Raw genomic sequence first — 24,586 nt, forward strand, 5'->3', positions numbered from 1 at the left:
AATAGATTCTAGAACTCAGACACAGACTCCTCTGTGGCAAGGGCAGGGACAAACTCGAGGAATTACACTGAATGACTCAGGCCCATTGTACAGACGAGGAAACAGAGATTTCAGATGATTGACATCTGAAAAGCCACATCTTTTGGCTCCTCTGCGATTTGAATCCACATCTGCCTGAAGTCTGAGCTGTGTTTCCTTCCTCTCCCCTCCTCTCCTCCCCGGTCCAGGCTGGCCTCGCCACCTTTGCTCACATCTTCTGGCCGGGCCTTGCATTGTCATGCTCTTCCACGCTCACCCCTCATTCTTCTGAGATGGACTTTCTGCAGCTGGTCCCATCACCCCAAAGAGACAACTGTGGCTCCCTCAGCCACCCAGAAAAGTTTTCTGCTTTTGGCCCCCAGCTCTGGAGCTAGGGGAAACCCATAAATACAAACACATTTGCATGAAAGCCCAGGGGTTCTGCATCTGCAGCTAATAGCTAGGTTTAGCGTCCAAGACAGCTGCCGAAAGCGGGAGCAGCAGCCACCAGCTTCCTGGGACAAATGTGTCCCAACAGCCACTTGGTGTTTATTTAGACAGACAAATCAAAGTACCTGGTGGTTCAAACAGCTTGTGCTCCTTTTTCTTTTGGAGGCGGGGTAGGAGGTTGGAAGGGTGTGAGCCATATATATATAATATATATATTTTAAAAGACCAACATATCACCAGTCCCCACATTTTTTCTCTACTGAGCAATATATACAGCCTATATATATATATATATATGTATGTGCATATATATATATAATATATATATAATATATATATATATTTCAATAGATAACTACATTCAAGTCATGAAACACAGGATTTACAATTTCCCTCTGAGGGAAGAGGAAAAGCAAATTCACACACAATTCACAGAGGAAGTACCATGAAAGCCCAGCTAGACAGGAACTGAGGCCCCTCTGGGGGACATGGGGGGCAGGCAGCAGCAGCAATCACGACAACTGCACAGTTGCTTATTGTGGGGAGCAGGCAGGTGCCGATGAAGTGTGGGCCCCACCTGCGCTGCCGGGTCGGCAGGCGGTGCTGGCTGACCCAGGCTCCCGGGCTGGGATGGGCTTTTGGGGCACACGTTCAGGAACCTCAGTTTTCCAGGAGCCTCTCAAATTTGGGGTTCACGAAGGAGAAGCCAGCAAATGCTGTTTGGTCCATGGACTCGATGAGGTTCTTGTCGCTGTAGGAGAGGCGCGGCTTCTCATTCAGGAACTCCTGGTCGAAGTTGCTGAAGTCTCCGGGCGACTTCTGCAAGCAGAGGGTAGGGGTGTGGAAGCATGACTCAGAAGGCGAAGGTTCCTGAGGTTCCAGGGACCCACCCCTGGGGCCAGAATCCCTTCTGGGGTGGGCCAAGCAGAGCCATCCTTATTGAGAACAGAAAAGGGGGCCTCTCTGCTGGAAGGGGGATGCTGTTACCCAAGGGGCTGAGGGAAACCAACAGGGGGCCTGGAGGAGGAAGGTGGGCATTTGCCCAAGCAGGCAATACAGCCCTGGGTCAAACACCTCCCACTACCTGTTTCTGTAGGTCCCACAAGCTCAGATTGGATTTTGCATTTTTAAATGTTTAGGAAAAAAAAAAAGGAGAATAAAATTTCATGACATATGAAAATTAAATGAAATTCAATGGTTCAGCATTCATAAATAAAGTTTTATTAGTACACAACCATGCCTACTAACTGACATGCTGCTATGTCTATGGCTACAGCTATGGCCACTTGGAGACTATCTGGCCTGCAAAGCCTACAGTATTTCCTATCAGGCTGTTCACAGGAGAAGTCTGCCAACTCTGCTTCTCAGGGTCCAGTGAAAGTGTGATAGAAAGAGGTCTCAAGCTGGTGGCCCTCAGGCCAAACTGAACTGCAGGTACAACCATTTTGACTAGCCATGAGTTTCAATGGCATTTGAGCCAATTTTTTTTTGACCACACCACGTGGCTTGTGGGATCTTTGCTCCCTAGCCAGGGATTGAACCTGGCCCCTAGGCAGTGAAAGCTCAGAGTCCTAACCATTGGACTGCCAGGAAATTCCTGTGCCAATATTTTTAAATTAGGCAATATGACATCAAAATCAAGTTTTGGGGACTTGCCAAAACCATGGGTTCAATCTGTGGTTAGGGAAGTAAGATCCCATGTGCTGTGCGGTGCAGCCAAAACAAATTAAAAAAATCCAGGTTCCTGGCTTCTTTGAAAAACTGACAGAGCAGAGCAGTTTGGGCCAGTTTCCTGGCAGGTCTGTTAACTCTTGGTGCTGAAACCCCTTGGGGCCAGCTCATCACAGGCCCCTACCTCTTCCTTCCGAGACGGATTGCTGCTGATTAGCACATATGCCTGGTATTGTTTAAAATCAGTCCATCCCTCTTTCTATCAAAAGCATGACACTAAATGCAGGCTGTGGGATGTTCCTACAGCCTGCCTTGCCTGGTAGTAATGTGCCCAGTGCAGGAGGCAGCGAGTTTTAGGTCCCTGGAGTCGGGGGCGTTCTCTGCGGTTTTAAGACACAAACACTGGAGCATGTTACACAGGCTGCTAGGTGGTAACAGCGTCCTCAAGGGAGTGAGGGGAGGCAAAGGAGAGAAAGAGGAAGAAGAGCGGTGATCAGAGAAGGGCCTTGGTGTCCGACTTCTGAGAAGTCCAGCCTGCCTCTGCTCTCCTGCTTGCTCCTGGCAGCTTCTCTAGATTCTAGGCTGTTGTGTACAGCAACCCTGCTTTCCCTGGAAAGCATCTGGCCTCAGCCTGGCCGAGCCTCCTCAACCCTGCCCGCATCCCATTTCCTCTCAGACCTACTCCAAACTCTGGATCCTGGCTCCTGCCGACAGACCCTCCTCATGGCAACTGATGGTGTGTGGCCTTGTGACATCTCTTATACTGATGTCTTTTATCATAAATGATCATCGGCATGCAAGTTTCTTATCTCTCTGAGGAGCTGGGGCCCTCCAGTTCTGGGACTGGGCCTCCTACTCTGCTGTGCATGCAGCCCAGCTCAGTGCTCTGCACTCAGAAGGCGCTCAGCATTTTCAATATTTATTGCAAAATGGATTGAATGGGTGGATGGATAGATGGAAGGAGGGAGGCTTTAACTCTGATTACCAAAGCATACTCCCCTGCACACAGTGGGTGTTAAAGAATGTATGGTTGGACTTCCCTGGTGGCGCAGTGGATAAAAACCCACCTGCCAAGGCAGGGGACATGGGTTCAATCCGTAGTCTGGGAAGATTCCACAATGCCTCAGAGCAACTAAGCCCGTGCACCACAACTACGAAGCCTGTGTGCCTGGAGCCTGTGCTTCGCAGCGAGAAGCCACCGCTCTGAAAAGCCCATGCACCACAACAAAGAGCAGCCCCCGGTTGCTGCAACTAGAGAAAGCCTGCATGACACGATGAAGACTCAGTGTGACCATAAATAAATAAATCAAAGAGAATGTATGGTGAAGGGTGCTGGATCCACTGTTACCAAATGTTTGTTGAATGACTGACTGAGGAGAGACCATGAGAACACAAGGGTAGAGACTGTGACTCAGCCTGCCAGAAGGCTTGGGAGAGCTCGTCAGAAGAAGGGAGAGGAGGAGAGCATGTAAATGATGCAGGAGGGAAGGGCAAAGCAGGAGAAGCCCACCTGGGAAGGCAGTAGGGGGCAATGTGGAGTCGTAGCCCCCACCGGAGTCGGATTACATACCACTTTGGGCTTGAAGGGTGGCTCCACTGCACGTTTCTCCAGCAGAACCCAGTTGATGGTCTTGAAGAAGGGGTGGATTTTGATGTTCCCTGTCACTCCCAGCCTCTTGCTTACATCCCGTTCAAGCAGCTGCAACCCAGCAAAGGAACCTGGTTAGCACCCAAGGGCTGCAGGAAATGGGTTCCTCAGAAAACCCCCAAGCAGGCCCAGGGGTACCCAGGCCAGTCTGGCCCAGCCCAGCATCACACCCCAGAGCCTCTGGGGTAGAGGAGTCCTCTCTTGTCTCTGCTCCCAAGTCTGCATGGATGGGGGCTGCTGGGACTCTCAGCAGGTGGGATTTGTGAGTAAAAGCAATGGTCATTTACTGGGTGTTTACCGTCTGCCTGGCACAGGCCTGAGCATCACACATTTATGTTTCCCCCCACCCAGAAGTCTGTGAGAAAGGTTCTCTCCTAGCTTCATTTTGTAGATAAGGAGACAGACTCAGAGTTTAGCCTAGGGTCTATCTGTCTCCTGACCCCAAGCCTGTCACTGCCATGCCAGATTGACTCAGTGCAGGGAACCCAGATAGGAGGTCCTGGGGTCACAGAAGGAGGGTGACTCCCCCGGGTGGATGAGGACCAGAGCATCAGCAAGGCCGCCATCCCTGAGACAGGGGGCTTCTGGCACTCCCAAGACCTGGTATCTGCCAGCCCTCACCCCGGGCCAGCCCCGCCCAGGGCCTCCCACCTTCTCCAGGATGTCCTTGGACTCCTTGGTGATCCAGCGAGGATAGTATGGTGAGTCTAAACGGATGGACTCAAAGAGTTCGTCCTCATCATCACCATGGAAGGGGGACTGACCAATGAGCATCTCGTAGAGAAGGACTCCGAAGGACCACCAGTCCACGGAGAACGAGTATTTCAGGCCCTGCAGGATCTGGAGTAGACAAAGTGTGGGAGCTGAAGGGGTCCCGGAATACAAGCTGGGCCAGATCTCCTCAGCTTCCCAGTTGTGGCTCAGACATCACAACTCACGCCCGCCCTGTGGAGGCAAGGTGTTGGCCGGGGCCGGGAGGGTGCCGCTCACCTCGGGGGCGATGTAGTCAGGGGTGCCGCAGAAGGTGCTGGCCTGTCTGTCCCCGGACATGTTCTCCTTGCACATGCCGAAGTCGGCAATCTTGATGTGGCCGCTGTGGTCCAGCAACACGTTGTCCAGCTTGAGGTCCCTGTGGGGAAAGGACAGGAGGAGTCATTAGGGCCCACTCCCCTCCTCCAGGCAGCTCCCCCCGCCATGTACCCCCTGTCAGCCTAGCACTGAGGAGGGCAAAGAAGTGCTAAATATATGTGCTTCCTGTAAGCTGGCTACTGCGTGTTTGACACACACCATCCTACTTCCCTAGAGTGAGTCAAGGCATGGACGGCATGTTATAATGTGCATCTCACACCACCTTTCAAAGCCTGGAGCCTAGTACTCAGTACACACTGTCCCATGGATTGGTTTCCCACTTGACGACATCCCCTGGCATCATCCAACAGCACAGAGCCCGGCCTCATCCTTTGGCATGGACACATAGTAACAGCAGGATAGGACTGTCATTTGTTGGGTGAGAATTTATGAAATCAGTCCCTGTGGGTGGAAGTTCAGAGTGCTCGGATGGGGCTTTAGAGGGAGACATCACAGGGAGAGAGACACCATACTAGTCAGTGCTGTGCTCCCGGACTGGCATCGAGTATGCTTGGGGAGTTCCCAGTCCCCGGAGCTGTGCTAGCCTCAGCTAAGGGGCCACAAGCAATTCTAGCAATGGAGTAGGTGGTTTAGGCAAATACCCAACTAAAAGACCGACTCCATGCAGAGACGGGGCCACAGCTGGACCGGGCCCCACTCAGAGCGCTTCAGAGGATATGATGTAGTGGGGGCCTCCCCTCCTAAACAACACCCCCTCATCTCCCGATCCCCGCACCTGTAAATGATCCCTTTCTGGTGCAGAAACTGTAGTCCACAGACTATCTCAGCTGCGTAAAACCTGGATGAGACAACACACACACACACACATACAGTGTCCTGAGATTTCTATGAGCAGCCCCGGCTTCTTCCTAGGTCTTCTTCTATCCCCCCAGGGACAGGAAATGCTGTGCATAACTTCACAGACAACCTGGGCCTCATCAAGTACATCTTGTTTCGGGCAAGTAGGGGCTGGTAGCCAAGACAGGAAAGAAAATTAAGAAGGCAAAAGCTCCAAAGGAGACTATTCTCTGTCCTGAGTGTGTGTGTTTATACAGATATGCCTATGTGCACACACAGTTTAGCGGTGCATGCAGGTTTAAGGGCCACCCATCTGGGTCCTGCATTGAACAAGATCACCCACCTGGCTGAGGCCCAAGGAGGGGACAGGATCTGGCATATGACCAGGCTGGGTTCCCAGCCACAGCTCACCCACCACTCCTGGCTTCCCACACTGGGCGGGGGATGGCCCTGGCCACCCCAAGTCTCTCCAACCCCAGCTCCAGCCCAGGCTAGCTTCTCCAGGGGGCAAGGAGAAGGAATGGAAGGCAGGCGGGCAGAGGGCTCTTCCCCCCATGGGGCCTCGCATACGTGGCACGGGAGAGCTCGAAGCGGCCTTTGTCCTGGATGTGGTACATCAGGTCGCCCCCATTGAGGAACTCCATCACAAAGAACAGGTGGTCCTGCAGGGGCGGGAGGATGGTGAGCAGAGGGACAGAAAACGAAGGGAGGCACCCTGACAGGATCACCAGGGGCAGGCCCTAACAGGATGTAGGGAACAACCCTGTCCTGGGAGACCTTCGGGGGGAAGAATAGCCCTGCCCTGAGACATCTGAGGATGGGGGAACTCAGCCCTGCTTTCAGGGATCTGAGGAAGAAGAAGGGGCCCTGTTTTGGCAAGTCTCAATGGGAGATACAGCCCTGACCTGAGCAACTGAGGAGGGCTGTGGGCCAGGGGCACTGACAGTGGGTGGGCCAGGCACCTTGGTCTGGAAGGTGCAGAAGAGGTGGGTGAGAAACGGATGATCCCCGGCGAGGGCCAGCACCCGCTTCTCCACCATGGTGCACTCCACGTCGTCATCGATCAAGACCACGTCTTTCTTGAGAGCCTTGATGGCGAAGAATTCCTTTTTGCCCTTCAGCTCTGCGAGCAGCACCTGATGGATGTAACAGGGGTGCTGAGCGGGGGAGGGCCAGAACCAAGCCCAGGGTGCATGGCCCCACCCAACCGGGAAGCAGACAGAGAAGGTGGGAAGCAGGTGTCCCCGGGATTCTGGGCTCAGGTGGCTCAGGCTACCTACCCCGAGGCCATGGGGCCCTCACCTTCCCGAAGCTGCCTTTGCCCAGGACCTTGATGAAGGTGAAGTTGTCAATGTTGCACTTGGTGCTGCTCTCCCAGATCTTGCCGTAGGTCCCAGTTTCTGCCGAGACACAGCTGCTTCTGACTCTGGCCTCTGACCGGAGGCCCAGAAGGTGGCCCTGCCCTGCTGGATCCCTCCCAGCGGAGGGGCCTCCTCTACAGGTGCGTTCGACTGTGTGGGGAGACAGGGCCCCATGCTGGTGGGGGAGGGGAGGGGCTTTCTTGGAAGGCTTGGGCATACCTTTACCTGCGAGATCATCTCCAGAGACTCCTGGCTTCTTCTCAAAATTCTGGTAGATCCCAACAGTGTCTTGGGTCTCTGTTTCCTTCTTTACAGATCTCTGGAGGAGGGGGTGGGGGTTGGGGGGAGCGGCCTAGAGGTCATAGCATGGTCAGAACTCCCAACTCCGAGGGAGGACCCCAGCCATCCATAACTCCACCCTTAATGCCAATGGGGGACAGCGAGGGGCAGAGCCCAGGACCCCTGGGTGGTACGTGTGCATGTACACATGTGCGACAGAGTGCACACAGAGACACACATATACACACTTCTAGCACAGAGATGCCCTGCAGGTCTGAAAGGCACTGGTTACAAACAAAAGTTTTGGAAATTCAATCCTACGTGCCCAACCACTTAATAGAACCTTGTTTTTGCTGTTGTTGTTGTTTTCCTTCACTTGTGATAGATTCTACAATTTTAAAGTTTTGTGACATCCTTCAAGTTCCACCCACACGCCCAAACACACACACACACAAAACACAAACATATAAAGGCTTTAGTTCCAAGAGTTCCAAACTTGCAGTCCTCCAGGTTCACCCTCAGAGCACTGCTTGAATAACTAATATCGTACGAGAACAAGCCCACCACTTTCTAAGGACCAGGCCTTGAAATGGATCTTCCAGAAGTGGGAAGATCCTAGGTATAAATGCCCCTCACTGCAGTTCACCCCCCAGGAGTGAGCATGAGCCTGGACTGGTCCCCAACCCCAAGACCCTCTGTCCAGGCTCCCCACAGTGCCTGCCCACCTGGCTAACTTGGTTCAAGGCCTCGGCCAAGAGCTTCTGGTTGATGCCACAGAGGTTGGCCACTTTCATCTGGCACTTGTGATGCACGTTCATGCCACAGTCTGTGGTGGGAAGAGAAGCACATCATCAGGGCTCTGGCCCAGGCTGGCAGCCAGTAGGGCGGGGAGGGACGGAGGAGAAAGGAGGGCAGGGTCTGCTGGGTTTCCTGCCTTTAGAAAAAGATGTGTCTGAAATCATCACCACAAACCTTTTCTTACTTAAAAAATGAAAAACAAATGTCTGGGACAAACTAGAGAAGTCCCTTTTCCTCCAGAGGTCTCTTGCTACAGTGAAGCTGGAGGTGGCGGGGAGGGCCAGTGAGGAGCATGTTTTAAGCTGCTGAGACAGGCCCCTCCAACTGAGCACCTTCTGCACCATGTTCCTCAGTGACTGGGGCCAATTCGACTCTAAGCTCCGTTTTATAATTGAAGACATGGAGCTTAGAGCGGTGGGGCCACCTTCTGATGGTGTCATAGCAGTAAAGGGTAGTCGGCTGGGCCAGTGGGGAGGGGCCAGGAGGCCTCACCCACATGAGATTCCCCAAGTGAGGGAGCAAAGGCAACCTTAGCGGGTCCTGGTTTCCAGGGTCTGGGTGAGTTGGGCCCTCCCTTCCCACCCCTCCCACCCCCACCCTCCCCTCCTACCCCTGCCCCCACCGGCATGCACCTTCACACTTTAATCCCTGCTTCACCAGCCCCCAGAGCAGGCTGCCACAGTGGTCACAGAAGGTGGGGCTCATGTAGTTATAAACCTTGAACCGGTGCGGCATGTCGATGTTGAAACGTTCTTTCTGGAACTGGGATGCAGGATCATGGGTCAAAGGTCATATGCCAGCTCCAGCCCCTTCCTCACCCCTTAACTTTCCCCAACCCAACCTCACACACGGTAGATTTCCCAAGAGGGCCTCATGGGGAATGGGAAATCCAGGGAATCCCAGGGGTCAACCCAGGAGAAAGAAGGATGAAGGAAAATAGGGAGGAAGGGTGACCCGACAGGGAAGGGGTGGGGACAGCCCAGATTCCCCCCCCACTCCCCCCACTGCCGCCCTGGGCCCAGCCTCACTATGGTGTCCCGACTGTTGGCTGCAGTGCCTGTACACCGGCCGATGATCTTGTCGATGCATTTCTTGTGGATGGCAGCATTACATTCTTGAGGAGGCACAGGCCCAGGAGGGGACAAGAAGGCCCAGGAGGGGCAGAGTGTGAGCTGGCGCCCGCCGGCCCAGTCCTGCCCTCTACACAAAGCCACCGTTCTCCCCGACCACCCACACCCTCACTTCACAGAGGCCTCGGCCCCGGAGCTTGATTTTTCTCTCCTCCCGCCAGTCCCTGTGGGAGGCGCCTGGGAAGGATGGGGCAGGGAGGACAGGCTGATCTGGGGTAGGGAGGCCTCAGAGATTAGGGAAGGCTCAAGGAGTCTCAGTGGGCAGGGGGTGGGGCAGAAGTGAAGGATGGGGTGGGGATGGCACTGAGAGAACTGGAGGCAGGGGGGTCCTTGCTGTGGCCCAGGACAGCATCCAGCTTCGAAGCTCTGTCACCCTCTCACCGCCCCCACACACTGACACACACACACACACACAGATGCACCCCTACACAGGGACCCTCGGGCACACATACACAGCAGAGTAGTAAGGACAAGACTTACATAGCATGCTTACAGTGCACCACTCACACTTAGAACACAGCTTTACATATTTTACCCCATTTGGTCTTCACCATGACTCTATTATCCCCATTTCACAGATGAGGAAACTGAGACACAGAGAGGTTAAGTAACTGTGCCTAAGGTCTGACAGCAAGGAAGTGGCAGCACCGGGGTTCAGACCCAGGCAGGCTGGCTCCAGAGCCTCTGCTCACTACCAGTGGCCCACACCACCTTGTGCACGCACCATCATGGTGTGCTGGTTATGTGTGTACCCAGATGCACACAGGTCTAAACAAGAGCACATGTGTAGCCAGGGACGCACTGGCAAAGCTCTGATAGCCTCTCTGGGGGGAAAGAGCCCTGATGTGCAGTGCTGGCGGGTTCTGTGTGCGTACTCCACTGGGGCCTCTTTCAGGCCAGTGTGACATCACTGAACGGGAAACGCTGGGAAGAGGCTCTCCAGCTCTGGCACTCACTGATGCAGTTATCGTCCACACACGCCCACCCGCCTGGAACACCACACACGCAAACACACACACAGGCTTCTTGCAGACACACCATCCCAACACAGGGACACAGACTTTGCTGTGAATGCACACAGGCACACATGTGCATACGCTTGCGCATACAGACCGGGCCGTGGAGACACTTACGCCTGCACTTGTAGCCTTGCTTGTTGAGACCCCTGAAAGGCAAGTGGCCAGTCTGGGTGAGTGTGGGGAAGGCCAGGGATGGCGGCCGTCCTTCCCCGCTGCCCCACCCCCGTGGGCACAACCAGTCTCACCAAACAAACTCTCTGCACACGGAGCAGAATGTGGGCTGCCCAAAGAAGGTGGCGATGAACTCGTGGTGCCTGATGTAGTGAATTTTGGCCTGTTTGATAGCTCCACGGCGGTTCATTGTTGGGAACTTGGCCTCGTCTTCACCCCGCATAGACTGCTTGCAATCTGGGGGCCGGTGAGCACAGAAGTCAACTCTGGCCCTTGGGAGGGGCCTCACCCTTTCAGTCCCTCCCAGGGCAGTCCCAGCCAGACCGCTGATGGAGGCTTCTTCCCTAAACCTCCATTCTGGCCTCTGAACCCCACCCCCAGCCCAGGTAGGGAGGGCTTACCTACGTCTTCCAGGAAATACTGCACCGACATCAGCACCTTGGCCTGGGGTTGCAAGTCCAGCTGCAGGGGTGAGGGTTGGGGAGTCAATGAGGGCGGGCCTGGGCCAAGCCAGACTCAGAACCCGCCCCCATGGTTGGTCCCTCAAGGCCCAGGGAGTCCTGGCCTCCCGCCGGCCACCTGTCTGCCCAGAGTGGGCAGGGCCCCACCCCTGAGCCCCGCCCCCACCCCTCATCCTGGGGTATTATTACATTTGGGGAAGTGAAAGGATCCAGCCCACACCCAGCTTGGCCACATGGCCCTGGGAACAGAGTGGGAAGGGAAACTCCCCACCCTCAACCCTGGCCACCCCCTTCACTAGGATCTTAGAATGTAGGTACCTCTCCCTGCCCCCCAGACATACATAGGCACATGCGTACTGAAACGGGGTGCTGGTTCTCTCTCTGTGGCCAGTCTCCTCACACAGACTGGCTGGTCCTCAGGACAGGACCCTCAGCTTCCCCAGACCCGGGGCCTGGAGCCTGACTGTGTCCACTGGGGTACTGGACGGACACACGAGCTGTCTCTGCCTGATTATTCAAGACTGCGTGCAGCCCCCAGATCAACCTCGGTCCTGGCCAGTTCCTTCACCCCTCACTGGAGGCTGAGCAGAGTCACAGGGTCTTTCCTGGGGCGGGGGGCGGGGAGCCTACATGTAACCCCAGGGGGTAGGGATGCTCTGCCAGCATGGGTATCCTGTGGTCACAAGGGACACTCGGCCACATGTGGATGCAAAGTCCAGGTTTGGGCAGGTGAGTGGCGGGCTATGATCCTGCTCCCCACCCCTTTGTTGTGGAAGATCATAACTGGTGTTCCCCAGTGCCTGCCCGGGCCTGGAATATCTGCGAACATTCCAAACAGAACTGGGAACAATGGGGGCCTCTGGGAAGCAGGGCCTGGGGCCTGGTGTTGGGGCCAGGAGCTGCCCTTTGTATAGCTTGTTTAACTCCGTACATCCTGCCTTTGCAAAATTAAAAGGGAAAAAATCAGCCACTACAATAGGAGGTCTCTCTCGAGAGCTGCCTGAGGGCCAGGTGCTGCAGTAAACCCTTCACCTTCAGCTTTTCATTCCATGGAACAATCGACCCCAAGGTAGGTCTCTTTAGCAGCTTCTCCTTTTACAGATTCAGAAACGGACTCAGAGAAGCTAAGGATTTGATGACTCGCAGGACCAGGATTCAAACCCAGGTTGTTGGTGGCCAGAGCCTGGGGTGCCTTTGGCCATCCCCGCTCCCTTTGCCCACCCATGTTGCGTGCCCGTGGCTGCGCCCCTCACCCAGAACTCGGCCTTGCCATTGTTCTTCTTGCAGCGCTCGGCTAGCACTGACACACCCACCGTCACCTCCGACATTGGCTCTTCGGCGGCTCGCATCAGCACTATCTGGATAACGCGGCCCTCGTAGATATGAGCATCGAATGTGGACTTCCACTCAGGGTACATGGTGGGCTTCTTCTGCACCAGCGTCTTCCCGCGATCTGCAATGGGCCAGGCGGGCAAGGTTGGGCTAGGGCCCCTCTGTCCCTCCCTCCCCATGGCCTTCCATACTGTGGAGTCTGCCTGCTCTCTCCCCAGGGCCCAGGTCTCCATGCCTCAGCCCTCATGATCTCACTCATTATCTGTTCCAGAACACAGAAACACCGGCCGTTCCCTGAGGGCGCCCTCACTAGGTTCCACCCTGAGCCTTTGTTCTTGCTATTTCCTTCTCCTGTGACCCTCTTCCTCCAGCCCCTCTTAGATGTCACATTCCCTTACACATTCACTCAGTGAACACTGCTGCGGGCTCCCACATGCCAGACATGATACTTGGAGGCAAAGAACATGGTGCCCGTCCTAGAGCCCCAGTCCTAGGCAGAGACATGAATCAATTCACCCCTCAAGTGAATATTAAATCATAGCTGTGATGAGACTGAAGAGGGCAATGTCAGTGGGTCTAGACCTACCCATGGTCAGGTGGCCTGCCCCAGCCTAAGAGTCAGGGAAGGCTTCCTAAAGGAAGGGACAGCTCAGCTGAGACCTAAAGGATGACAAGGGTTCACCAGGCAAGGACAGAAGCAAGCAGGAATGATGTGAGATGTTTGCTTCTTCCAGGAAGCCCTCCCTGACTGCAGCCTGGGATGGTACCTCATCTGGATTTCCCTATCACAGGATTCACTGTCTGGCTCCCCCACCTGACTGTGAACCCCATGAGGGCAGAGCCTGGTCAGCCTTGGAGCATGGCAGTATCCTCTGTTCCCAGCACAGGCTGGCACAGATGGACACATGGAGCTCCTGCAAGGAGCCCATTCTTGGGCAAAACAACAAATGGGGAGGAACCAGAAGCCCTGGGCCCCAGGGAAGGTTCCATACAGCCAGTGCAGGAGGTCCTATAGGCAAGTGGGTAGTCTCTAGTGTCCTGCACTGCCAGGTGAGCTGGGCAGGGAGATGAGGACAAGGAAGAGAAGGATCCCTCAAAAGTTCTAGGAGAACAAGACACAGTTCTTCCCACTGCCGTCGCCTCCTGGCTCTGAGTTCCCTGCACCACTGGCAATTCCCTGTTGCCAGTGGCTGCAGCGTGGGTGGGGTCCAGCCTCCAGCCCTACCTGTGCTGAGAGCCTCCTTCATCTTCACAGCACAGAAGGGCTGGCTTGCCTCGTCCGCGGCCTTCAGGGAGCCCAGCTCGTAGGAGTTGAAGGAGATGCGGAGGAACGGTGCCATGTTGGGGCCTGCAGTGGGGCTGTGGAGACAGAAGACCTGAGGCAGGCAGCAGGCACAGCCTGGAGAGGGTGGTCAGGTTGCCACTCCCCTCAGAGCTCCCACACGGTGCTTAAAAGGCACTAGTCCTAGTTGCCAACATTAAAATGGAGTTTTACATAAGACGAGATTGGTGACTTCCGATGAAACTGGAAGGTGTGACATCAGGCCCACTGGGCAATATCTGGGGGCACCGCCCCCTTGGTTGAGCACCCCTGCCAGTTCACTCTAGTTCAAAGCCCTGCTTTCACTTCTCTCCAAATCCTACCCGGGCCCTGGAGACATGTGAGCCTGTGACTTCCATCTCATTTATTTGGAGAGTCAGTCATTCAATGCCCCCTTTAACAGCCAATGGCTGGGCACCTACTACGTGCAGGTACCTAGTATACGCTGGGCTCCAGCACCTCAGTGGCAGCCAAGATGGGAAGGACAATACCCCATCCTCCTTGCCCCTTGCAGCCCACCTTGGTTTTCATAGTTGTTTTTTGCCCGTAACTACCTAGGCAGACAGGGCTTCCCTGATGGCTCAGTGGTAAAGAATCTACCTATAATGCAGGAAACACAAATTCGATCCCTGGGTCAGAAAAATCCCCTAGAGAAGGAAATGACAACCTACTCCAGTATTCTTGCCTGGGAAATCCCATGGACAGGGGAGCCTGGTGAGCTACAGACCATGGAGTCGCAAAGAGCCCAACATGACTTAGCGACTGAGCACGGCACCCAAGTAGACAACCAGGGTCAAGATGATTACCCCCACTTTTCCCACAGGAAACTGAAATCCTGAGGATGAAGCAGAACCTAAAGCTGAGAGTCTACTAATTAAGTCCCCATTTCATCTGGAACCAGGGTAGTAAAAAGCCCCACCCAGATCGGTATGCCTGACACTTCTGAACCCGAGCCCCTTGGTGCCTCTTGCCTACCTGGAAAGTTGCCTGCACTCTTAAGTTAACTTTTTCCCAAATATAAAACTATTTTAATATTAAACATAATGCTGAATTTGCTTCTTATACCACACATGTTGGCCCCACACACCCCCATTCCTCACAGTTCCTCAAATCAATGGTCATGACAGGTGACCCTGAGGGTCTTTTGGCTTGTCATCGTGGAGGATGCTCAGCTGTGCAAGCCACAGGTGCACACTCATACACCTGCCCAGACACTGGCTCTGGGTCCAGGGTCCATAGGGGAGAGCTCCACCACCATGGCTGCAGGAATGCTCACTCATGTATATCTACATATACACAGCCTTGCTCCATCCTGAACATTAGATGGCACAGAGGCAGATTAAGACACCACCTTGGCCCTGGGATGTCTCCCCTAGCTCCTCCACATGGCTGCAGAGCAGGAGCCAGGCCTGCTGGGAGTTCCAAGCCCAGATGAGCTCACAGGAAACATTGACCTCAGCCTGCAGCCCAGCCCAATGGTCCAGCCAGTCCTCTGAAGCCAGCCACTAGAATATAGAAGAGGGACCAGGCAGCACAGACTCCACCATGTCCCTTGCCCGGGCCTGGCTCCTACTTAGAAGGAGTGAGCGTGGGTGTGTGAGCTCACGTCTGAGACCAGCCGCACTGACCTCTCAGCAGGCAGGGAGGGAAAGCCATCTGTGGGCTGCTGCCGCCTCCTCCCTGGGCCCCAAGCAGGCATGAGTATGCAAGCTGGTGTTAGGGGAAGGCGGGGGCGTACATGCGGGTGTGACTCCATGGCCATGGAGATGTGTGTGCCTGTGAGGATGTGTGAGTGCGTGACAGGCGGTGGGTACACAGTGTTGCATTGGACAGTGAGCTGCACAGGCCTGGCTGGGAGTGCATGTCGGAGCCCGGGTGAGGGTCTCAAATTTCTAAGCAAAAGGCTATTGAACTCATCCTGTCACCCTGTGTGGTCTGGGGTTCCGGAAGGATCAGCATGACCCCTACGCAGCACACACTTGCCTCGTGTCTGCAACCACATTCCAGGGCCTGACCCTCAGCACACATGGCTCAGCCTCAGGCTTCCCAACAGGATAAACCATCCTGGCAGAGGGGCCCAAGTCTCGGTCATCCTCATCCCCCAGATGAGGCACAGTGCCTTGCTGGAGGGCTGCTGCACTGACGAGAACTTGTACAGCCAACAGCAACCCCACAAGACTCAGATGGGGGCCTCTTGCCACCATCACCCCTTCTTGCTAATAGCATCCCTCCTTCCTCTGTGCACCATCCTTCATAGCTTACAAAGTACACTAATATCACCACATCCAGGTCTCCAGGTTCCTAGTAGCCTGGAGATACCTGACCCTACCTCTCAGAGAGGAAAACTCAAGTCTCCAGGAACAGAGCTGCTTATCCTGAAGTGGCCAACGGGCTCAGCACCTGCAGGCTGGCTCCTCATCCCCCGCCCCCATCCCCATCTCCCCTCAGGGCCCAGTCCAGGTGGCCCATGGGCTCTGGGTTACCGAGCAGGAGCCAGCCGTCCACAGGACCATGGCAGAGACAGAGTCATCAGTCTGCCCTCCAGCTCTGCAGCACTCAGAACAGCTGGTGCTTGCAGTCAGTTAGAAGCCACCGGAGGGAAAACCACAACCACAGTGGGCCCTGTCCTGGCCCCAAACCTGCACAGTCCGACCGCAGTGTCATGAAGAAGAGGACCACGGGCTGCCCTGGGGCTACCTGGCAGTAACCCAGGGTGAGGTCACCTAGCCCCAACTACCTAGGACTAAAACTAGAGCACGGGCCCCAGCCAGGTTCCCAACACCATCTCCACCCCAACTGCACTGTGTGGATCCCCAGAGGAAGAAAGACACTGTAAGCAGACATCATCTTCCATCGATCTCGCCATGAGACCCTAAGAGAGGTCTTGGGCCCTGGCACACCGGGTCTCCCTGCACAGCGGAGCCAGAGTCACTCACCTACCTTGCAAAGCCTCTCAACACCGGTGGAAAGGCCAGGGGGTGGAGTGATGGCACAAAAACAAGGTGAGCCAACTATTTATAGCCCTCATGCAAATTGGCTTAGGTCCACAGGCCCCAAAGGAAGGCCGCTGGCTCAACCTCATCCCTGCTCTGCAGGCCCCCGTAGGCAGCAGGGGTTGGACTCCACATAGGCCTCCATGGGGACTAGCTCCTTGGAGCCAGCCGAAGCCAGCCAGACCCTTCCCGACCACCTGTCTCTACTCTTCTGCTTCTCTAGCCCACAATAGAGGCAACCCTATGAAGCAGAGAGCACTGGACTTGGAGTCAAAGGGCCTGGGTGTGAATCAGCGCCCTCACTTATAAAAAAAAAAAAAAAAGATCATCCTTCTATACAGATGGCTAATAAACACATGAAAAAATGCTCAATATCACGTATTATTAGAGGAACGCAAATCAAAACTACAATGAGGTATCACCCCACACTGGTCAGAAGAGCCGTCATCAAAAAATCTACAAACGATAAATGCTGGGCAGGGTATGGAGAAAAGGGAACCCTCTTATACTGTTGGTGGGAATATAAACTGATAAAATCATTATGGAAAACAATATGGAGATTTCTTTAAAAAACTAGGAATAAAACTACCATGTGACCCAACAACCTCACTACTGGGCATGTATCCTGAGAAAACCATTCTAAAAGACACATGTACCACAGTGTTCACTGCAGCACTATTTACAACAGTCAGGATGTGGAAGCAACTAGACGTCCATCAGCAGATGAATGGATAAAGAAGTTGTTTACATATATACAATGGAATAGTACTCGGCCATAAGAAGGAATGAATCTGAGTCAGATCTAGGGAGGTGGATGAACCCAGAGCCTGTAAAACAGAGTGTAATTCAGAAAGAGAAAAACAAATATCGTGTACTAACGCATATATACGTAATCTAGAAAAATGGTACTGATGAGCCTATTTGCACGGCAGCAATAGAGACACAGACACAGAGAACAGACTTGTGGACACAGTGGGGAAAGGACAGAGGGACGAACGGAGAGAGTAGCGTTGAAACATACGCAGTACCACGTGTAAAGTAGATAGCCAGTGGGAATTCGGTATATAACACAGGGAGCTCAACCTGGTGCTCTGTGACAACCAAGAGGGGTGGCCTGGGATGGGATGGGATGGGATGGGATGGGAGGGAGGGTTCAAGAGGGAGGGGACATATGCATAGCTGATTGATGTCGATGTATGGCAGAAACCAATACAACACTGTAAAGCAATTATCCTCCAATTAAGAATTTTTTTAAAAAGAGCTAAAAAAAGATAAATTAGAATTAGAAAAAAAATTCATCCTTTTCTGAGGCCAACACACAACAGATTAAGCTTCTAATGGAATTAACTCACTTTATCCTTGTGTAGATCCCAGAGGTGCGTAATTTGCTGATGAAGAAACAGGCTCAGAGAGGCTAAGTGATTTGCCCAAGATCACACTGCTAATAAGTGCTGGAAGAAGGATCTGAATCCAGGCCTATCTGATGTTGCGGCCTACGTTCTTCCTGGTCTGCCATGTCAGGAAGAGGAGATGAAGGGCAAGAGGGGACAAAGGTAGAGATAGATAAATGTGCTGGGAGCAGTGTACAGGAACACATCCGTGAGGGTAGAGAAAACAAGGAGGGGGTGAGGGGACCAGAAGGTAAGTCTCCTATGCTTGACCACCCAACCCCCTCCAGGCCTTACCTTGGGGAGCCCCCTACTACTGTACAAAGAAGGTGGGTACAGACTCCTGAACTGCTACTACTTCTCCCACCCCAGACACTTGGGCCAGACTCCAGTTCTCAAAACCTGGGGAAGACCTAACTGGATCCCAGCCTCAGGGGATGAGGGCTTGCTGGCCCTACTCCCCACCCTGCCCTAGACTACAGCCCACAGGTAAGGAAAGGTGGTACCGGGCCAGGCCAGAGCAGGCAGCCTGCCTCCTCCAGGGAGGTGGAAACCTGCTCCTAGCCAGTCAGGGGCAGTGGGCAAGGCCGACCTCAAGGTGACCAGAGTGACTACGCCAGCCGAAGTTACTGGTGCACGGAGGACGGTCGTGTACATTATACATTTCCTGTGTGTGTGTGAGGGTGAGTGTGTTCCAGTAAGTAAAGGGGGCAAATAGGAACACAGCCCAAGGGGCGTTCTCAGGAACAAGGATGAGCTTTCTCCTTTTTCTACAACAATCACGTGTAACCATTTTGTTAGAGGTGAAAAATAAAACCCATCAAGCCAAAATACCTCCCAAGAGCTGGGCCTTCAGAAACTGACCTGTCCATCTCCTCTTTATACACAGGGGGAAACTGAGGACGGGGTCCTGTCATTAAGGTTCTCTGGTCTCTAGATTCAGCTGGTTCCCTTCCACCCTAGTCCTTCCCTGGCATTTGGTTCTGCTTCACAGGCCACAGAGGGGTGCCTGCTGGACCGAGGGCCAAAGCAGAGCCTGAGAAGAGAGGCCTCGGGCAGACTTTTGGGGGATAGTGTGAGAACATAAAGGGAGAGTCCCTCTCCAAGTCAGCCAGGAGAACAAGAGGAGGCAGGCTGAGGTCAAGCAAAGCAAGGGTGAGCAGGATCAGATGAGGCTCTGGTGAGCCTAGGCTCTGGCTCCCTTGAACGGACCCCTGAGGAGTAAGAAATACTCCCTTCCCATGCCACCCTCCCTCCCAACACACACCTGCCCAGCTCGGGGCAGCCCTGCCACCTACCCACAAAAGGCACCACCTGCTGACAGTCAAGGCGGGTGGTGGCAGCAGCAAAGCAAAGTGGGGCAGTGTTGGCCTAGGACCTCTGGGGGTGCAAATCCTGCCTGAGAGGAGCGCAAAGTCCAGGCCACATCAGTCCCGAGGGGTGACCGGAGGGAGGAGGACCCAGGAAGCCCAGGTAATGGAAGGGAAGGAACGAGAGAGACAGTGTGATGGCAGCAGGGAGCAGGGTTTGCCCCAGTAGGGTTACAACAGGGTGAGGGGGCTGGGCGTGGCAGAAGCTGCCAGGCAGGGCAGGCAGGCAGGCAGGCAGGCAGGCGGGCAGGCAGCAGTTCAGCTGGGAGGCTGGCTTCCCCAGATGGCCTTCCCAGACGGAAGCAAGTTAAAGAGGCCACAGGGGTTTCACAACCCAGGAAATGGGCTCAGCAAGAAAAGGAGGCGGGGGAGGGAAGGGCTAGCAAAGATCTTCCAAGGGCCTTCCCCTTGTGCCCGTGTCCCCAGCCCCCACATCCTGGGAGGAGGACCAGCCATGGTCCCAGGTCATGGGCAAGGCCCAGAGCAGGAGACATGTTCCCCCCACTCCAGGTCAGGACTAGCACCTTATCCCCCAGCTGAGACTCCAATCACTGTGGACTGTCCTCCTCTTCCCCAGTGACCCTTCCTGACTGTCACCACTCCCGGTCCCTCCCTGTTCCATTCTCACAGCTTGGAACCTCCTGGAGAAGGCCCGCCTCTCAGCCTGGCCCTGGCCTGCTCACCACCTCAAATCTTACCCCCTGGCCACTCTGTGAACACGTGCCTCCATCTGAAGCTCCCCTGTGCTTTTGCACACACTGTTTCCTCAGCCAGAATGTCCCCCTGAATTCCTACATATCCTTAAAGATCGCTCTGAAGTCCAGTCCTTTCTTCCCCGCTTTCCAGGAGGTCAGCAGCTCCTCCACCTCACAGGCCCTGGCAGGTTCCCCGGGTAGGTGTCTGGGATCACACTCAGCGGAGGACTTGGGCGTCTGCCTGGAGCTCAGCCTTCCCAGCTCCAGCCACACATCTGACTGTCCTGGAGACACTAAACACCTCCACTGCAGGTCAACCCAGCCCTCGGACAAGAATCAGAGGAGAAGCTGGGGCAGCACAACTCAATTTTTTGCCATTGTCATTCCCTCAGAACCAATGAAAGACCTGGCTTTCCCCCGCAGGAACACCCGTGCCTAGGGACACAAGATTCTGCACGTGATTGCGTGCTGGCTCTAGGGCTCCAACACCCAGCCTGGCCCCAGGTCACCCTCAGCCCTCCTCAGACCCAGCCAGTGGGCACCACAGTGACAAGACACACCAGGCCCATGGGACAGCCTGACAGAGGACATGCAAACAAGCATGTCATTATAGAGAAGGACATGACCACCGCTCGGGCAGTGAGAGGGGCTGGGGTGGAACGGGGGCCAAAGGGGCCTGTTGGTGGGAGGACGTCAGGAAGGGCCTCAACAGGGAAGATGCCCAGTGTGACACAGGGCCACCTAGCCAGAGGGTATGGAAGGGTTAGAGGGGCAGGTCTTGGGACACTGGCTGGTACTGGCTCATACTCACCCCTGCCGGCATGTATGGTGCATAGCACCTGGGTGGTACGGGCCTGAATCACTCAGCTGGCCCTAGGATTGGGGAGGCCCTGGGTTCAGCCAGAGGGAGGGCCCCAGGTACCCCTGAGGGAGGAACAAGAGCCCCTTCACAGCCAGACTGAGAACAAGGGGGCCTCTGTGAGGAGCCGGGCTAGGGGGTACGTCTGGGCCTTTCTCGGAATAACGTCACATGTGCACACATGGGCACACCCACCAAAGCAAACACAGCGTTACATGTGGGGAGCCCTGCTTGCAGTGAACACACCCTCACCCTTACACGGGCACAGCTGTAACCATAGGCACTCACACACTCCTATGACAACTGAGTAGCACAAACACTGAGAAACACACCCCCCTGCAGCGGCTCTCACGTGTTGACAGACACCAGGCCCACACAGATCACACGGGACATTCACACCCTCATCCAACAGCACAGAGAGATCTGCATACACACAAGGTACACACCGGAACGGAGACGCTCCAGGCAGGCAGAGATCAACTCACAAGCCGGGAAGGACCCACATGTGCCTGACGAGGGGCCGCCACCAGAAAGTCCCAACGTGGCTTTTTCTGCTGCAGCCGCTGGGGCCCAGTGGCAGGGGACAGGGGAGGGAAGGGCCTGGATGTCAGGCGGGCTGGGTTTCCCCCACTGAGGGAGGTGGAGAAAGTCCCTCCCGCCCCGGGCGAAGTCCAAAGTGCACAGAGGAAGGAGTGGGCCGGTCAGGCTCCTCCCTGGGTAGCCTTCCTCCTTCTAAGAGGGGAGGTCCTTGGAGGATGGGAACAGGCTGGGGGTCACAGGTGCAGATACAGGCCTGGTGCACAGAAGAAGGGCCGGTGCTCCTGTGTAGGTGGAGCAGCTGTGCAGGCACCCCATTCAGGACCTCCAGACTCACTGGGAAGAAACTGACAAGGAGATAGTGGGTAATTCACCCAAAACCATGAACTCAATGGGGTGGTCCCCAGAGCGACAGAGAGGAGACCTCTGTTTCCAGCCCCAGAACTGCGTGTCTGGCTTTGAGGGAGACAAGGGCCAGTGCTAGATGGAGGGAATGGCTCCTCTGCCAGCCCCCAGAGACCACTCCCCAGCCCTCTCTCAGTGCACCTCTTCCTAGAGTCCCTGTGGTTTTCCTGGTTGTCGACAGTAGCCTTTGTGTTCAGAAGAAGGAGAGATGGCCATCTAAGGCTTTTGCCTCCATCTCTTCCCTGGTGGCTCAGATGGTAAAGAATCCGCCTGCAATGTGGGAGACCTGAGTCCCATCCCTGGGTTGGGAAGATCCCCTGGAGAAGGGCATGGCAACCCACTCCAGTATTCTTGCCTGGAGAATTCCACAGATAGAGGAGCCTGGTGGCTGCAGTCCATGGGGTCCTAAAGAGTTGGACACAACTGAGCGACTAAGCACAGCAGAGCACCAGGAGGCGAGCAGGGCCCCGAGGATGCCTCCCCACTTTAGTGATGGGGAGCAAGCTGGAGGGAGGCAGGACTGCGGTGTGCCATCCCATGGCAGGCACTGAACAGAAGAAGTGGAGAGCAGGGGCTGGGTGTGGGCTGGCTTAGGCTGGCAAGTCTAGTTCAGGCCATGTCTGCCCTGGGCGCCCTGTGACCTTGGTCCAGGCGCTCTGGCACTGTCTGTGAAGGGCGTGATCGTGGCCTGCCCGGGAGGCGGTGCTGAGTGTGAGAGCTGCGGTGGCATCCTTGTCAGGCCTGTCATCCTCGCACCAGGTCCTTGCCCCACCGCCCCTTTCCAGCTGTCCTATAGTCACAGGGGCCTCCAAACTTCCTTGGATCAGTGGGGAAAGGGGTTCTCTAGAGCCACACAGCCCCGTGATCCCCTGCTCTGCTGCTCTGAGAAGAGCCCAGGCTGGGCAAAGGTAGCTGAGTCCACTAGCAGACCCCAGGCTAGCTACTGTCTCTCAGGACCTCAGTCCCCCTGTCTTGACAATGGACACCTCTCAGCTTTCTCCAGCTCTGACACTGAACGACCCTGCAATTCTCCTCCTGTCTCCCCGACCCCCGCATCCCAGCCCTGACAGCCTGCCCCTAGCGGACAGGGACCTTGGCCTGTCCTGTTCCAGCCCCGGGCCTTGGCGACTGGCTACTCCAGTGCACCTGTTTACCCAACACAGACACAGACATGATCCAAAGCTTCCGGGGCTGTTGTGAAAACAGTGGCTCAGCCACCACAAGCCTGCCCTCATGGGCACCTTGGCAGGGACCTTCGAGGGACAGGCATCCCAGTCCTATAACCAGGGCCTCTTGGACTTGCCCACCAAAGGCCTGCTGAACTCTCTCCTCCCCTCAGTCCCGGCTTTACGTGCTACGTCTCAAGTTTCCGCTTTCAGCCCAGACCCTCCTGAACTGTAATATCCCCAACTCCACCATCTGGAGGTGCTCAAATACGTCCAAACACCTTCCCCATACAAGTGCCCTGGTCTCCTAGCAGCAACAGCACTCAGGTCAGACACCCGGGGGTCGTTTCCACCCTCCCCTTCCTCCCCCTACAGCAAGGCTATCACTTTTGCCTCCTATCTGTCCTGAAGTCCTCTCTTCTCTCCGTCACCACCCCATCCCAGCACCATCGCCTTCCCCAGGCCTGCACCAGCCTGCTCACTGCCCTCCAACCTCTGCTCTAACCTCCAAGGTCCCTCTGCCGCAGTGACTAGAGAGATCTCCTAAGATCGTGCAGCAGATCTTGTCACGCCTTGTTTAAGGCCCAGTTTTCCCAGGCCCCTTTCCCTGAGCTCCTGGCCATACCCCACCCTGCTCCTCAGCCCCAACCCCGGCAAGCCACTTTTGGTCCCCTAAACATCCACATTCCTTTCTGCTCAGGAGCCTCCGAACTCACTGTTTCGTCTTCCTGCTCCTCTCCCAAAACACACACTGGCTCTTTCTCATCATTCAGGTCTCTGATGCACACTCCTGGATCTGCCCATTTCACAGATGGGATGACTGAGCCTTCAAGCAGCCTAGTCCCTGGCTTCAGTACACAGCCAGTAAATATCAAGCAAGGATTTGAAGTCAGATCTGTCGACGCCTGCAGAAGTCTCACTCCTAAACCTTCAGGAGACCCTTACTTACACTCCCAGCCCAGGCCCCTGCCCTTCTCCACCCTCCAGGCTTCTGACCTCTGCCTACTGCAATGTCATCATTACCACTCAACACTTGAGGCCCCCAGCCCCTTACCACTCGCTAGCGAAAGCCGAAGCTCAGCAACCCCTTCACAGGGCTGACCTTCTGCGTGTCCCTGGGACAGGCAGGGTCCTGCCACCAGCTGCCACCTGGTGAGGATGTGTGCATGAATGTGTGTGAGGGGATCTCCAGCTCTCCCCACCCCTCCAGGCTCCATCAGTCCCCATGTCCGCCTCCTTCCCCAGCCCAAAGACCGACTTCAAGAGTCCCAAGTGGAGATAGGCTGGCAGCAGGGCTCAGCAGCCACTCCCACACCAGCAGCCTCAGCTTTTCCAAGCCCCATGTCCCGCAGGGGGCCAGAGCAGGGGAGAGGTCTGGGGGAGGCCTGTGGGGGCAGCAGGCAGCTGTGCCTGCCTTTCCCTTCCCTGCATCCATTTGTCAGGAGATCTGTTTTTCTCCTTTTGAAAGGGAGTGAGGGGGAGAAGAGCAGGAGAGGGCTGGGCCGTTGAGTGGGCACAGCTGCTCCACCCTGGAGTTCTTCTCCTAGGAGGACCCAGAACAGATTGAAACAACAGAACCCTCCCCATC

At 55.3% G+C, this 24,586-nt stretch overlaps 1 protein-coding gene across 7 annotated transcripts in view; it reads right to left on the reverse strand.

Moving 5' to 3' along the window:
• Window positions 1-600: 600 nt before the first annotated feature.
• Window positions 601-24,586, reverse strand: part of PRKCD (protein kinase C delta) — a 30,482-nt gene continuing 6,496 nt past the window's right edge. For 2 of the 7 annotated variants that reach the window (XM_070359011.1, XM_070359012.1), the window contains 17 exons: window positions 13,490-13,623; window positions 12,186-12,385; window positions 10,873-10,933; window positions 10,546-10,708; window positions 10,415-10,446; window positions 9,180-9,265; window positions 8,784-8,913; window positions 8,079-8,179; window positions 7,294-7,426; window positions 7,016-7,113; window positions 6,676-6,849; window positions 6,284-6,375; window positions 5,652-5,714; window positions 4,778-4,916; window positions 4,439-4,627; window positions 3,710-3,838; window positions 601-1,287 (listed from right to left, as the gene is read on the reverse strand). In XM_070359011.1, the coding sequence (XP_070215112.1) occupies window positions 1,129-1,287; window positions 3,710-3,838; window positions 4,439-4,627; window positions 4,778-4,916; window positions 5,652-5,714; window positions 6,284-6,375; window positions 6,676-6,849; window positions 7,016-7,113; window positions 7,294-7,426; window positions 8,079-8,179; window positions 8,784-8,913; window positions 9,180-9,265; window positions 10,415-10,446; window positions 10,546-10,708; window positions 10,873-10,933; window positions 12,186-12,385; window positions 13,490-13,604 (2,064 nt within the window). In that variant the 5' untranslated portion in view covers window positions 13,605-13,623 and the 3' untranslated portion in view covers window positions 601-1,128. Of the gene's footprint in view, window positions 1,288-3,709; window positions 3,839-4,438; window positions 4,628-4,777; window positions 4,917-5,651; window positions 5,715-6,283; window positions 6,376-6,675; window positions 6,850-7,015; window positions 7,114-7,293; window positions 7,427-8,078; window positions 8,180-8,783; window positions 8,914-9,179; window positions 9,266-10,414; window positions 10,447-10,545; window positions 10,709-10,872; window positions 10,934-12,185; window positions 12,386-13,489; window positions 13,624-17,930; window positions 18,043-21,336; window positions 21,495-24,586 lie in introns of those variants that run through there. The other 5 variants (XM_070359013.1, XM_070359014.1, XM_070359018.1 and 2 more) reach the window with 5 other exon arrangements.

The sequence above is a fragment of the Bos mutus genome, chromosome 22 (genome assembly GCF_027580195.1).
Source record: "Bos mutus isolate GX-2022 chromosome 22, NWIPB_WYAK_1.1, whole genome shotgun sequence".
NCBI classification, from domain to species: domain Eukaryota; kingdom Metazoa; phylum Chordata; class Mammalia; order Artiodactyla; family Bovidae; genus Bos; species Bos mutus.